General features: G+C 44.5%; 1 protein-coding gene across 2 annotated transcripts in view; it reads right to left on the bottom strand.

Moving 5' to 3' along the window:
- The window catches only part of LOC140481344 (dedicator of cytokinesis protein 2-like), a 1,260,160-nt gene that overhangs the window by 837,380 nt on the left and 408,787 nt on the right, over nt 1–13,993 (bottom strand). For both annotated transcript variants that reach the window (XM_072577382.1, XM_072577391.1), the window contains exon 27: nt 4,675–4,770. In XM_072577382.1, the coding sequence (XP_072433483.1) occupies nt 4,675–4,770 (96 nt within the window). The remainder of the gene's footprint in view (nt 1–4,674; nt 4,771–13,993) is intronic.

Here is a 13,993-nt window from a genome sequence, read left to right as displayed (position 1 = left end):
CAGAATGGCAGCAGAGTGAACAGGTCATCTGTTGTACTGAAGAGCCACAATGCACCACACTGCCTCCTTCTCTGCTGTATCATTTTCTGATTCAATGGTTGTCTGATGGCAAGACAGTGAGGGACAACTCTCCCTATTGTACTTTACCCTGGACTATTTTACCCACTTGGGAGCAGCCTTTGTTAAAACTCAAGCAAAAGATATTCCAACATTCCAGTCTCGCAGTCAGTTCCAGTAGTTTTACAGCAACCGTTTCTCTTTGTGGTTTGTTGTAATCAAAAGCCACAAGCTAATTTATTTCAGCAGGAAGTGTTTGGAGCCCAAGCATACGTCTAAAAACTCAATACACTGGATGCCAGGTTTCCACATATGGATAAAGGAAATTACTCTCCTCACTTTGACTGCCAAAATTCAACCAAACATACAATATTCCTGCTTTCTGATCAGCAGTAGTTATTGAGTTCTGAGAAGAGGGAATGGATTGCTTTGTAATAGGAAGCTTACAAGTCAATAGTTAGGCATTTCATAAGCTGGAGTGCTCTTTTCGGGTACATCACTGTGCACATTTCTTCAAAGAATGAAGAACAAACAAAGAACTGTACAGCAGATGAACAGGCCCTTTGGCCCACCAAACTTGTGCTGCCACAAAACATCATTTTAAACTAAAAGCCTTTTGCCTTTCCATGATCGGTATCACTCAATTGATTTACAGTTGGTTCTGTGACAAAGTGGTAGTTCCATTTTCGTGCAATCCCATGTTATAAAATAATTGCGTTGTAGCAGCACCATTTAATCTAATGGGACTGGAATCATGTTATAGCTGATCCACACTTTAAAACTTCATGCTTTAGGAACAGAGTCCTCAATTAGTCAATCATGTAATAGTAAATTCATGCTAGCGAAATGTGCATTATAGCAGAACGACCTGCGTCTGTCAAGATGTCCCTCAAGCGATGCTTCTACCACTTTCTCTGGCAGCACATTCCAGGCATTCACCACTCTCTGTGTAAAAACCTTGCCTCTCACATCCTCTATAAACTTGTCTCCCTTTTACCATAAACTTATGTCCCCTAGTAATTGATATTTCTACCCTGGGAAAAAAAGACTCTGACTATCAAGCCTCCCATAATTTTATGAACTTCAATCAGATCATCCCTCAGCCTCTGACATTCAAGTGAAAACAAACCAAGTTTGTTGAATCTTTCCTCATAGCTACTGACCTCCAAAGCAGGTGACATTCTGGTAAACTGTTTGTATATTAATTTATTGATTAATCAATTGATTTATTGTTGTGTGTACCAAAGTACAGTGAAAAGCTTTGTTAACAAGCAGTACAGGCAGATCATAGTAAGCAAGCATGTACAGATCAGAGGTTGTAAAAAGACTTGGACGGGGCATACAGATTACATTGCACAGGGCACGCGGGATTGGCGAGATTAACGTTAGCGAGGTCAGCATTATCTGAGGCTAGAGAGTCCATTCATCAGCCTAATGACAGCCAGGAAGAAGCTGTTCCTGAAGCTGCTGTTGTGTGTATTCAAGCTTTTGTATTTACTGCCTGATGAAAGAGATTGTAGAAGATCACTACTGGGGTGGAAGGAGTCTTTGATGATGTTAACAGCCTTTCCATGGCATCAAGCTGTAAATGGAGTCCATGGATGGGAGGTTGGCTTGGTCTGGGCTGTGCACACCACCTTCTGTAGTTGCCATACTAGGCTATTACACACCTGGAGAGATTGCTTTCAATGGGGCATCTGTAGAAGTTGGTGACGGTCCTTATGGACATGCCAAATTTCTTGACCGCCTGAGGAAGAAGAGGCATTGTTGTGACTTCTTGACTGTTACATTTATGCAGGTGGTCCAGGATAGGTCGTTGGTTACCGTCACGCTGAGGAACTTGACACTCTCCACCCTCTCACCCTCCGCTCTGTTGATGCAGATTGGGGTGTGTTCACCTCCTTTCTTCCTGAAGTCAATGATCAGTTCCTTAATTTTGCTGACGTTGAGACAGAGGTTGTTCTCATTGCGCCACATCACCAAGCCCTCTATCTCCTTTCTACATTTTGACTCATCATTGCAAGATATCCTAGGAGAAAGTGAGGACTGCAGATGCTGGAGATCAAAGTTAAGAGCGTGGTGCTGGAAAAGCACAGCCGGTCAGGCAGCATCTGAGGAGCAGGAGAATCAACATTTCGGGCATAAGCCCTCCATCAGGAATGAGGCTGTGAGCCTCGAGGGTGGAGAGATAAATGGGAGGGGGGTAGGGCTAGGGGGAAGGTAGCTGAGAGTGCAATAGGTCGCTGGAGGTGGGATAAAGGTGATAGGTCAGAGAGGAGGGTGGAGTGGATAGGTGGGAAGGAAGATGGACAGGTAGGACAGTTCTTGAGGGCAGTGCCAAGTTGGAAGGTTGGATCTGGGATAAGGTGGGGGGAGGGGAAATGAGGAAACTGGTGAAATCCATATTGATCCCATGTGGTTGGAGGATCCCATGTGGTTATTAGATATCCATCCTACTATGGTGGTGTCATCTGTGACCTTGTAGATGGCATTCATTCAGAATTTCGCTACACAATTGTGGGTGCACGAGGAGTACAGTCGGGGGCTGAGGGCACAATCTTGGGAGGCTCCAGTGTTGAGTGTTATTGTGGAGGTGGTGCAGTTACCTATCTTCATTGATTATAGTCTGTGGGTCAGAAAGCTGAGGATCCAGTACTCTTTCCAAAGCCTCCACATACGTCTGATAGTGTGGTGACTAGAACTATGTGCAATGTTCCAAATGTGGCCTACTAAAGTTCTGTACAGCTACAACATGACATGCCAATTTTTACACTCTGTGCCCCGACTGATGAAGACAAACATGTCATATGCCTTTTTGACCACCTTATTCAATTGTGTTGACACTTTCAGGGAACTGTGGAGGTGACATCTAGATCCCTCTGTATGCTAACACTACTAAGGGTTCTGCCATTTACTGTACACTTCCCTCCTGCATTAGACCTTCCAAAGTGCATCACCTTACATTTGCCCAGATTAACTTTCACATCATCCCATCTCATTCCATACACAAATCTCCAGCTTATCTATTTCATGCTGTATCCTCAGACAACCCTCATCACTATCCATAACTCCTCCAATCTTTGTGTTGTTCGCAAATTTACAAATCTTCCTTCACAATGTGAACACTGTATAAATTAAGCCCACACTCAGTGGGGTTTTCAGAGGCACATGCACATCAACTGATGAGAAATTTAACTGACCCAGGAAAATAGGACTCCTGGATTGGCATTGGAATAAAACAGGGAATGGGACAAAAACTGCACGACAGCGTGAACACTGCTAAGAGTCAAACATCATCCTCAGAGTCGAGGTTTGGTAAATGCTACCAAAACCTGCTGAACATCCCAGTACTTTCTGTTCCCGTGTTTGTCGTGGCTTATGTCCTTTCCAGCCTGGGTCTGAACCTGCTGTGAAAACAAAGCCTTTTTTTGTGGGCCAGCTTTGCTACCACTGCAGGCTATTGGGAATGAAGAGGATTCAGGCTTTGAGTGAAGGGGGACCTCCAACTCTCCACTGCTGAAATCTTCTGAAGCTGTTTTGGTTGTTTCTTTGAAACCACTAGTAAGCCAGTTAAGTTTTAAATTTACAGTGCAACTGAGGCACGAGAATCTCTAACATAGATATACAGGTCACAATACAAGTATGTACATGTCAGAGCGTGCTCACTTACTGCAAAATACCAACTACCTTTGAGGTACTAAACTTCAATTATGATAAAGCTACTATCCAAAGACAGGCCAATCAGAGACATGCAGAGAGTTCTGGGAAGCCTGGTTTTCATCCAAAAAAGGCCATCAGCAAACACATAGAGTTAGACCCAGCCACAGAGAAGGCCCAAATGTAACACTCACCCCAACAGCCCGGACCCACACAAAACCCAAGCAGGACAGAACAATAGCACTTCATGGAAGTCACACTGAAGATGTTACCCAGAACAGTAATGAAACATCTGCACAATAACCCAACAGGTCAGCGAGCTAACCAAATACCTCATCCACAACCCGAGCTATAGATCTTCACAAAAACCTTAAAGATCTACGGCCTTCATCAAGCGCCAAGTGACTGAGATGTAGAAGCCTAAACAGAGGTAGTTTCCCAACATCTTCCCTTGCTTTGAATCATTCTTCTTAACATTGGTGACAGACCAATAGGCAAACTCATTCAAGGTCTACGTGTTGCAGGCACCATACTTAATTCAAGTCTCACTGATATAGGAGGGCACACAAGGCCAAGTGTTGAACCACCTTTCAGGTACTTTCCCTGTTATATTTTGAAGTCTGTTGCTAAATGGTTGCAAATGAAAGGACCGTACACGCTTAATGAAGGATGCTCATGTCTCAAGTACAGGGACGTTAAAAGAAAACCAAAGTAAATGATTACTTTGCTCTTTTTTTCAATGACATCAGATGTACACCAACGCAGCTCTGTTTGATCGCTGGTCTCACATCTCAAGTGATTCTGTCCCGATTTCTAAAACTGGAAATGAAACTGTGCAGCAATCACAGCATCAATGTGAGCCAACCACTTCACCAAACAAGCAAAACGTATATTCTCAAACACCTTGGATTCTGCCAAACATCCAGGAAGCCAAAGTTCAATAAAGCAGCAAGTACTTACAATGAGGCTGTGATCCCTTCCGAGCATGATAACCACCTGGTTGACAGTCCGAAGCAGCTTGTCCATGATGTCCTGAATATCATGACCAGTGTTTCCCTGAAAGAGACAGTATTGGATTGAGTTAAAGTCACATAAAGGGTGCTATCTCACCACAACTGTCCTGGAGTCACCAGCAATCTCCCAGACATGTCTACAAGCAAGTAAGGAGAAAGCTCCTTGGGGATATAAGAAGAATTGTGAGTTCATCTCCTATTTCACTTTGAATGTGTTTGCTTAGGAGCTACTTCAAGGCTTGGTAATGGAGAAAATAATAGGCTTTTAATGAATGAGAGTCATAAAATCCCTACAGCATGGAAGCAGGCCATTCAGCCTGTACCACTCCTCATGTACGCTAACCCTAGCACGTCCCATTTCCAATCCACCCAGCCGCCACACCCTCGGCACTACAGGGTAATTTACCATGGCCAATCTATACCTTTGGATTTATGGGAGGAAACCCACGCAGACACATAGGGGAAAACCCAATGGTGGAACTGAAGCTGGGTCCCTGGTGCTAACCACTTCACCACCGTGGCAACCACAACATTGGAATGTGTTGAAGCCATGTGAAGAGTGCCAACTCAGCAAGACAGTCCTGGAGTTGAGTCTCCGTTGATCATTCGGAGTCAGTTGGCATTGGAATGTAGTGTATCAGAGGGAGACATGTCGGATGGTCGCTGACACAAACATGACCCTTGATTCTGTCCAACCTCAGATATCAAACATGAGGTGGAATGTTGTCACATTAGGAGCAGGAGACATTCACTTAACCTGCCTACTCCAGCATTATGGCTAACCTTTCCCCTTCATTCCTGATGAAGACCTTATACTCGAAACATTGACTCTCCTGCTCGTTGAATGTTGCCCGACTGGCTGTGCTTTTCGAGCACCACACTTTTTGATCTCCAGCATCTGCAGTCCTTGCTTGCTCCTTACTCCCAAATTCACCATCTTGTCTTTTCCCCTCAGAGCGAGAGTGGGTAAATGGAAGTCCTGATCACTTGTATGGTGGAGCAGCCTTGAGGACTGCCCTGTTCCTTTCTTCTTCCTTGCTTTTCACACCAACAAAGACACTCGTCATCCCAGAAGTGTCATAGGACTTCTGAACACAAAGTACATGACCTCATTTTGATGATGCACAATAAACATTAACAAGTTTCAACGCAACAGGAATTAATGTAAACTTTAGCCAGTCCTCAGGCTGCTCAGTTAACGTGACTGTTACCATCCAGATTTCCCACTCAAAAGAAAACTGATTTTGAAAAACTGACAGGAATGACTTGGAGATGAGAGTGATTAAAGAGAGAATGGGAGGGAAGACTGAGGATTGCAATTTTGTTTCATTCTCAAGGGGCTGATGACTCTATATAAGTAATCAAGGACAGACCTTTCTTCTCCTTCACAACCTCTTTCAAATAAATCAATACAGTTTTGCCTTCTGATAAACTGAAATCAAATTTATTTGTCGTCATACAGGCATGAAAAGGGAGCAGAAGAGGGAATTGCTTTAAATGTAGCTGTGGTGACTCATTGGAACAAGTGTGTCAAAAAGCAGTGGAATGGTGGTTCAGTACTTCAGTGGTTAGCACAGCTGTCAAACAGTGCCAGGGACCCAGGTTCGATTCTAGCCTTGCGTAACTGTCTCTATGGAGTTTGCACATTCTCCCTTTGTCTGTGTGGGTTTCCTCTGGTGCTCCGGTTTTCTCCCACAGTCCAAAGATGTGCAGTTTAGGTGAATTGGCCACATTAAATTGCCTATAGTGCCCAGGGATATGTATATTAGGTCCATTGCTCAAGGGTAAATGTGGAGTAATGGAATGAGTTACTCTTCAGAAGGTCGGTGTGGACTTGCTGGGCCAAATCCACACTGTAGGGATTCTATAGGAATTGCAGGGGGACAAAGGAAAAAGCTTGTTTGTTTCCTGGTACATTTTTGGTCACAATGGTGGGGCAAGAAAGCATTCTGAGGGTGGAAAGTTGTGCTCCAAGACTCTGACAATTACTCTTTGATGGTTAAGGAATTTTTTTTATTGCTTGTCACTGTTTGCCCTCAAGAAAGTAGTGTCAATCTATGTCCTTCAATGCTCCAGTCCCTGGACTGACACATGAAATGAGAACAGGAGAAGAAGTCCCTTTCGCCCATCAAGATCACTCTACTATTCAGTACGATCATGGCTGATCCTGAACTTCATCTCCACTTTCCTGCCCATTGAGACTATCCCACAGATCCCCAAGAGGCCAGAAGTCTGTTGATCATAGCCTCAAATAGGGTAGGCCATCCTCAACCTTCTGGGCTCGCAATTTCCATCAGTTTGCAACTCTTTGAGTGAAGTAAATTATTCTACGTTTCAGTCTGAACTAATCTATCCCCTACCCTGAGATTGTACCTCCTTCATCTAGATTTCCCAGTCAGGGAAACTGTTGTCTTTCCTGTGAAGCCCTGGACCTATCAGACAGTTAAGGTCATTGGGAGATGCTACTGAATACTCAGTGATTTACTTGATCAGTTTATTTACTTGATCAAGGATGCAGGCTTTGCTGGCTAGGTTGGCATTTATAGCTCATCCCAAATTGCTTTTGGGGATATGGTGGGCAGACACCTTGGAGAGTAGGTACACTGCCAGTGGCTTCCTGGAAGGGGATTGCAGGACGTTAACCTAGAGACAGTGAAGGAACGGCGATAGATTTCCAAGTCAGGATGCTGAGTGCCTTATAGGGGAATTTGAAGGTGGCAGTGTTCCCTCGATGGAAGAAGTCACAGATTTGCACGATACAGTCAAAGGAGCCCTGGTGAGTTGCTGCAGTACATTGTGTAGATGCTGCTACTGTGTGTTGGTGGTGCAAGGACTGAATGTTGAAGGTGGTGGATGTGGTGCTAATCCAGTCAGCGACATTGTCCTGAATGTGTCAGCCCTCTGGAATATTGCTGGTGCACCCGGAAGAAACACACAGACATGGGGAGAATGTGCAAACTCCACATAGACAGGGCGGAGGGTGGAATCGAACACTGCTGTGAGGCAGCAGTGCTGACCACTGAGTCACTGGGACTGCTTGAAGTGGTTAACTAGATCAGATCTTCCTTTCAAACTCAGTACAACATCATAGTCACAGCCTCCAAAAAGCCAAGGGTATAATGAACTGATATTTGGCACTTTATCACCTCAGTCTCTCTATCATTATAGAATGATCTCTCCAATTATTTCAGTTGGTACTTGGAATAGGATGAGCCTTGATTCCAGCTGAGAAGTAGCCAACTGCTTATCAAGCAAGGGCTAACTGTCTTTACATATCAGTCTGCAGATGAGTTCAGGGATACCCAGCAAATGAAGTTTATCTAATTGCAGATTTACAAAATATATTTACCTGCTGATATAACCTGAAACCCTGCTGTTTGCTCATTTGCTTAGCATGTAAATCATTCTGCAGTACTCGGCCCCTGAGGCTCTGAGGCAGGTCGCTAATGAAATACATGTGCCTCACTACAAATTACATTGATCCTGTTGAATTTGTGCATTCTGTCAAACACACAAACTACATGGAAACAGAGACAAGGATTATTTTACAAATGATAAACATGTGCAGATGAAGAATACATGTAGGTGCACAAAAATGTTGAGGAGGTGGAGGAGTCTAAGCTTGGTCTGATTCATATTGATCTCTTGGTCACTCCCCTCTGCAGAAATGCTTAAAAGTTTGGCTGTCTGCTTCATTTGCATTCCCTGATAACAATATCACAAATTACTTTAAATCTATGCCCTCTGATTCCCTGATCTTTTTATGAGTGGGAACGACTTAGAGTCATCGGGTTATAGAGATGTACAGCACGGAAACAGACCCTTCCATCCAACTTGTCCATGCCAACCAGATATCCCAACCCAATCTCATCCTACCTGCAAGCACCTGGTCCATATCCCTCCAAACCCTTCCTATTCATATATCCATCTTGATACCTTTTAAATGTTGCAGTTGTACTATTCCATACACTTACCACCCTCTGAGTGAAAAAGTTGCCTTTTAGGTCTCTTTTATATCTCTCCCCTCTCACCATAAACCTATGCCCTCTAGTTCTGGACTCCCCCACCTCAGGGAAGAGACTTTGTCCATTTATCGTATCCATGCCCCTCATGATTTTATAAACCTCTATAAGGTCACCCCTCAGCCTCCGATGCTCCAGGGAAAACAGCCCTAGCCTATTCAACCTCTCCTTCTAGCTCAAATCCTCGAATCCTGGCAACATCCTTGTAAATCTTTTCTGAACCTTTTCGAGGTTCACAACATCTTTCCGATAGGAAGGAGACCAGAATTGCATGCAATATTCCATCAGTGGCCTAATTTCTGTCCTGTACAGCCGCAACATGACCTCCCAACTCGTGTACTCCACACTCTATGCCACCCAGATATTCTAAATAATTCTAGTCTCATTTGCCAGCATTTGGCCCATATGCCTTAGAACATAGAACATAGAAGAATACAGCACAGTACAGGCCCTTCGGCCCTCGATGTTGCGCCGATCAAAGCCCACCTAACCTACACTAACCCACTATCCTCCATATACCTATCCAATGCCCGCTTAAATACCCATAAAGAGGGAGAGTCCACTACTACTACTGGCAGGGCATTCCATGAACTTACGACTCGCTGAGTGAAGAACCTACCCCTAACATCAGTCCTATATCTACCCCCCCTTAATTTAAAGCTATGCCCCCTTGTCATAGCTGACTCCATACGTGGAAAAAGGTTCTCACTGTCAACCCGATCTAACCCCCTAATCATCTTGTACACCTCTATCAAATCACCCCTAAACCTTCTTTTCTCCAATGAAAACAACCCCAAGTGCCTCAGCCTTTCCTCATAGGATTTTCCTACCATACCAGGCAACATCCTGGTAAACTTCCTCTGCACCCGTTCCAGTGCCTCCACATCCTTCCTATAGTATGGCGACCAAAACTGCACACAATATTCCAGATGCGGCCGCACCAGAGTCTTATACAACTGCAGCATGACCTCAGGACTCCGGAACTCAATTCCTCTACCAATAAAAGCCAGTACGCCATATGCCTTCTTCACTGCACTATTTACCTGGGTGGCAACTTTCAGAGATCTGTGTACATGGACACCAAGATCCCTCTGCTCTTCCACACTACCAAGTAGTCTACCATTAGCCCAGTAATCCATCTTTTTATTACTCGTACCAAAGTGAATCACTTCACACTTAGCTACATTGAACTCCATTTGCCACCTTTCTGCCCAGCTCTGCAGCTTCTCTATATCCCGCTGTAACCTGCCATATCCTTCCTCACTGTCTACAACTCCTCCGACTTTCGTATCATCCGCAAACTTGCTCACCCAACCTTCTAACCCTTCCTCCAGGTCATTTATAAAAATGACAAACAGCAATGGTCCCAAAACAGATCCTTGCGGAACACCGCTAGTGACGGCACTCCAAGATGAACCTTTGCCATCAACTACTACCCTCTGTCTTCTTCCAGAGAGCCAATTCCTAATCCAAACCTCCAACTCACCCTCAATGCCATATCTCTGTATTTTCTGCAGTAGCCTACCATGGGGGACCTTATCAAACGCCTTACTAAAATCCATATATACCACATCTACCGCTTTCCCCTCATCTACCTCCTTAGTCACCTTCTCAAAGAATTCAATAAGGTTTGTGAGGCACGACCTGCCCTTCACAAAACCATGCTGACTATCCTTGATCACATTATTCCTATCCAAATGTTCATAAATCCTATCCCTTACAATTCTCTCTAAGACTTTGCCCACAACAGAAGTGAGACTCACTGGCCTATAGTTACTAGGATTATCCCTACTCCCCTTCTTGAACAAGGGAACCACGTTTGCTAGCCTCCAGTCCTCTGGCACTACTCCTGTCGACAAAGAGGACACAAAAATCAAGGCCAATGGCTCTGCAATCTCCTCCCTTGCTTCCCAGAGAATCCTAGGATAAATGCCATCAGGCCCAGGGGACTTATCTATTTTCACCCTTGCCAAAATTTCCAACACCTCTTCTCTACATATCTCAAAGCCATCCATTCTACTTATTCGTGCCCCAGTATTCATATCGACAACAATGTCCTGTTCCTGAGTGAATACTGCCGAAAAGTATTCATTCAGCGCCTCCCCAATCTCTTCAGCCTCCACACGCAACTTCCCATTACTATCCTTGATTGGACCTATTCCTTCCCTAGTCATTCTTTTATTCCTAACATACCTATAGAAAGCCTTAGGGTTTTCCCTAATCCTACCCACTAAGGACCTTTCATGTCCCCTCCTTGCTGCTCTTAGCTCTCTCTTCAGGTCCTTCCGGGCTACCTTATAACTCTGAATCGCCCCTATTGAACCTTCACGCCTCATCTTTACAAAGGCCGCCCTCTTCCATTTAACAAGGGATTCCAACTCCTTATTAAACCACGGCTCCCTCACACGACCCTCTCCTCCCTGCCTGATAGGTACGTACTTATCAAGGACATTCAATAGTTGCTCCTTGAACAAGTTCCACATATCAATTACGCTCTTGCCTTGGAATCTACTTTTCCAATCCACACATCCTAAGTCATGCCTCAACGCATCATAATTTCCCTGCCCCCAGCTATAACTCTTGCCCTGTAGTACACACTTATCCCTCTCCATCACTAGAGTAAAAATCACCGAATTGTGGTCACTGTCTCCAAAGTGCTCACCTACCTCTAGTTCTAATACCTGGCCTGGTTCGTTACCCAGAACCAAATCCAGTATGGCCTCACCTCTTGTTGGCTTATCTACATATTGTGTCAGGAAACTCTCCTGCACACATTGCACAAACACTGACCCATCTAACGAACTTGAGCTATAGCTTTCCCAATCAATATCAGGAAAGTTAAAGTCTCCCATAACAATCACCCTATTACTGTCACTCTTCTCCTGAATCATCTTCGCAATCCTTTCTTCAACGATTCTAGGACTATTAGGAGGCCTGTAAAAGACTCCTAACAGGGTGACCTCACCTCTCCTATTCCTAACCTCAACCCAAACTACCTCAGATGACAAATCTTCGTCCATCTTCCTTTCCACCGCTGTAATACTATCTTTGACAAGCAAAGCCACACCCCCCCCTCTTTTACCCCCACCTCTGACCCTACTAAAACATTTAAACCCTGGAACCTGCAACAGCCAATCCTGTCCCTGATCTAGCCACGTCTCCGTAATAGCCACAACATCGAAGTCCCAGGTACCAACCCACGCTGCGAGTTCACCTACCTTATTTCGTATACTTCTGGCATTAAAGTATACACACTTCAAGCCACTCTTCTGTTTACAGGCACCCTCCTTTAAGATTGATGCCATATTCCTAACCTCCCTACACTCCAGGTCCTGCACCCTAAAGCTACAGTCTGGGTTCTCATGCCCCTGCAGAGTTAGTTTAAACCCCTCCCAAGAGCACTAGCAAACCTCCCCCCAAGGATACTGGTGCCCCTCAGGTTCAGGTGCAGACCATCCTGTTTATAGAGGTCCCACCTTCCCCAGAAAGAACCCCAGTTATCCAAGTACCGAAATCCCTCCCTCCTGCACCATCCCTGTAGCCACGCATTTAACTGTTCTCTCTCCCTATTCCTCGACTCTCTATCACGTGGCACGGGTAACAAACCAGAGACAACAACTCTGTTCGTTCTAACTCTGAGCTTCCAACCTAGCTCCCTAAAAGCCTGTCTAACATTCTCAGCACTCCTCCTACCTATGTCATTGGTGCCAATATGGACCACGACTTCAGGCTGCTCTCCTTCCCCCTTAAGGACCCTTCCTAGTCATATATCCACCCAAAAGCCTATTAAATGTTGTACAGTAATTGTACCGCCTCCACCATTTCCTCTGACAGCTCATTCCATTTACGCACCACCTTCTGAGTGAAAAGGTTGCCCCTTAGGTCCCTTTCAAATCTTTCCCCTCTCAGCTTAAACCTATGCCCTCTAGCTTTGGACTCCCCTACTCTGGGGAAAAGACCTTTTCGATTTACCCTGCCCATGCCCGTTATGATTTTATAAACTTCTGTAAGGTCACCCCTCAGCCTCTGAAGTTCCAGCGAAAACAGCACCAGTCTGTTCAGCCTCTCTCTGTAGCTCAAACCCTCCAACCTCGACAACATCCTTGTAAATCTTTCCTGAACCCTTTCAAGTTTTACAATATCTTTCCTACACCAGGGAGACCAGAACTGCATACAGTGTTCCAATAGTGGCCTAACCAATATCCTGTACAGCCGCAACATGACTTCCCAACTTCTATATTCAATGCACTGACAAATAAAGGAAAGCATACTAAACACCTTTGCTCCCTATCTATTTGATCCAGCCCTCTCACAACAGATGTCATCAGAGCCATAATTTCTTCAAGAGAACAGTCCCAGCCTCTTCAATCTATCTGCATAACTGAACATCCCTGCAACTGTTCTTGCAAATCTGCACTCTCTCCAATTCATTCACATCTTTCTATCATATGGCACCCACAACTGTACACAATACTCCAGCTGGTGTCTAACACGTGACTTTTACAAGTTTAACACTGTCTCCTTGCTCTTGTACTCCATGTCCCTATTAATAAAGCCAAGAACACTGTATGTCTTCTGAACTGTTCTCTGCATCTGTCCTGCCACTTTCAATGATACATATACAACCAAGATGCTCTGCACCCTCTGTAGTATTGTATCTGCTATTTTGTATTGTCTTTCAATGCTTTTCTGACGAAAGTGACAGCGATGATGGGCCGAAGGGCCTCTTCTATACTGTATAATCCTATGAAAGTGCATCACCTCATACTTCTCTGCACTGAACCTCAGCTGCCATCTATTTGCCCACTCCACTAACTTGTCAACAGTCCAACATACCACCCCCTCCCCTTCACAGTTTACAATCCTTCCAAATGTTTTGTGTCATCTGCAAACTTGAAAATTGTCCCCTGCAAACCAAGATCCAGTTCATTGATATAATAAAGTAAATATAAAAACAGAAATTGCTGGAGAAACTTAGCAGATCTGGCAACATCTGTGGGGAGAGAAACCGAGTTTGAAGTCCCGCATGACTTTTTTTGGGAGTTCTATCTGGATCCTAACTCCTTGTTCTATTTTGTCAACATGCTACATTCCTCCATTTTGAAATGTTTATGAAAAACCCCGACTTCTTCAGTTTTTCCTCCCAATATTAATTTCTTGAATCTGGAATTGAGCACAAAATGAGACCTTAGAGCGAGGATTCAAGGTCACTGGAAGGACTGGGATTTGGAGCTGGGCCCAAAT

Source organism: Chiloscyllium punctatum, chromosome 1 (genome assembly GCF_047496795.1).
Source record: "Chiloscyllium punctatum isolate Juve2018m chromosome 1, sChiPun1.3, whole genome shotgun sequence".
NCBI lineage: Eukaryota > Metazoa > Chordata > Chondrichthyes > Orectolobiformes > Hemiscylliidae > Chiloscyllium > Chiloscyllium punctatum.
This window is presented reverse-complemented; position numbering and strand designations above follow the sequence as displayed.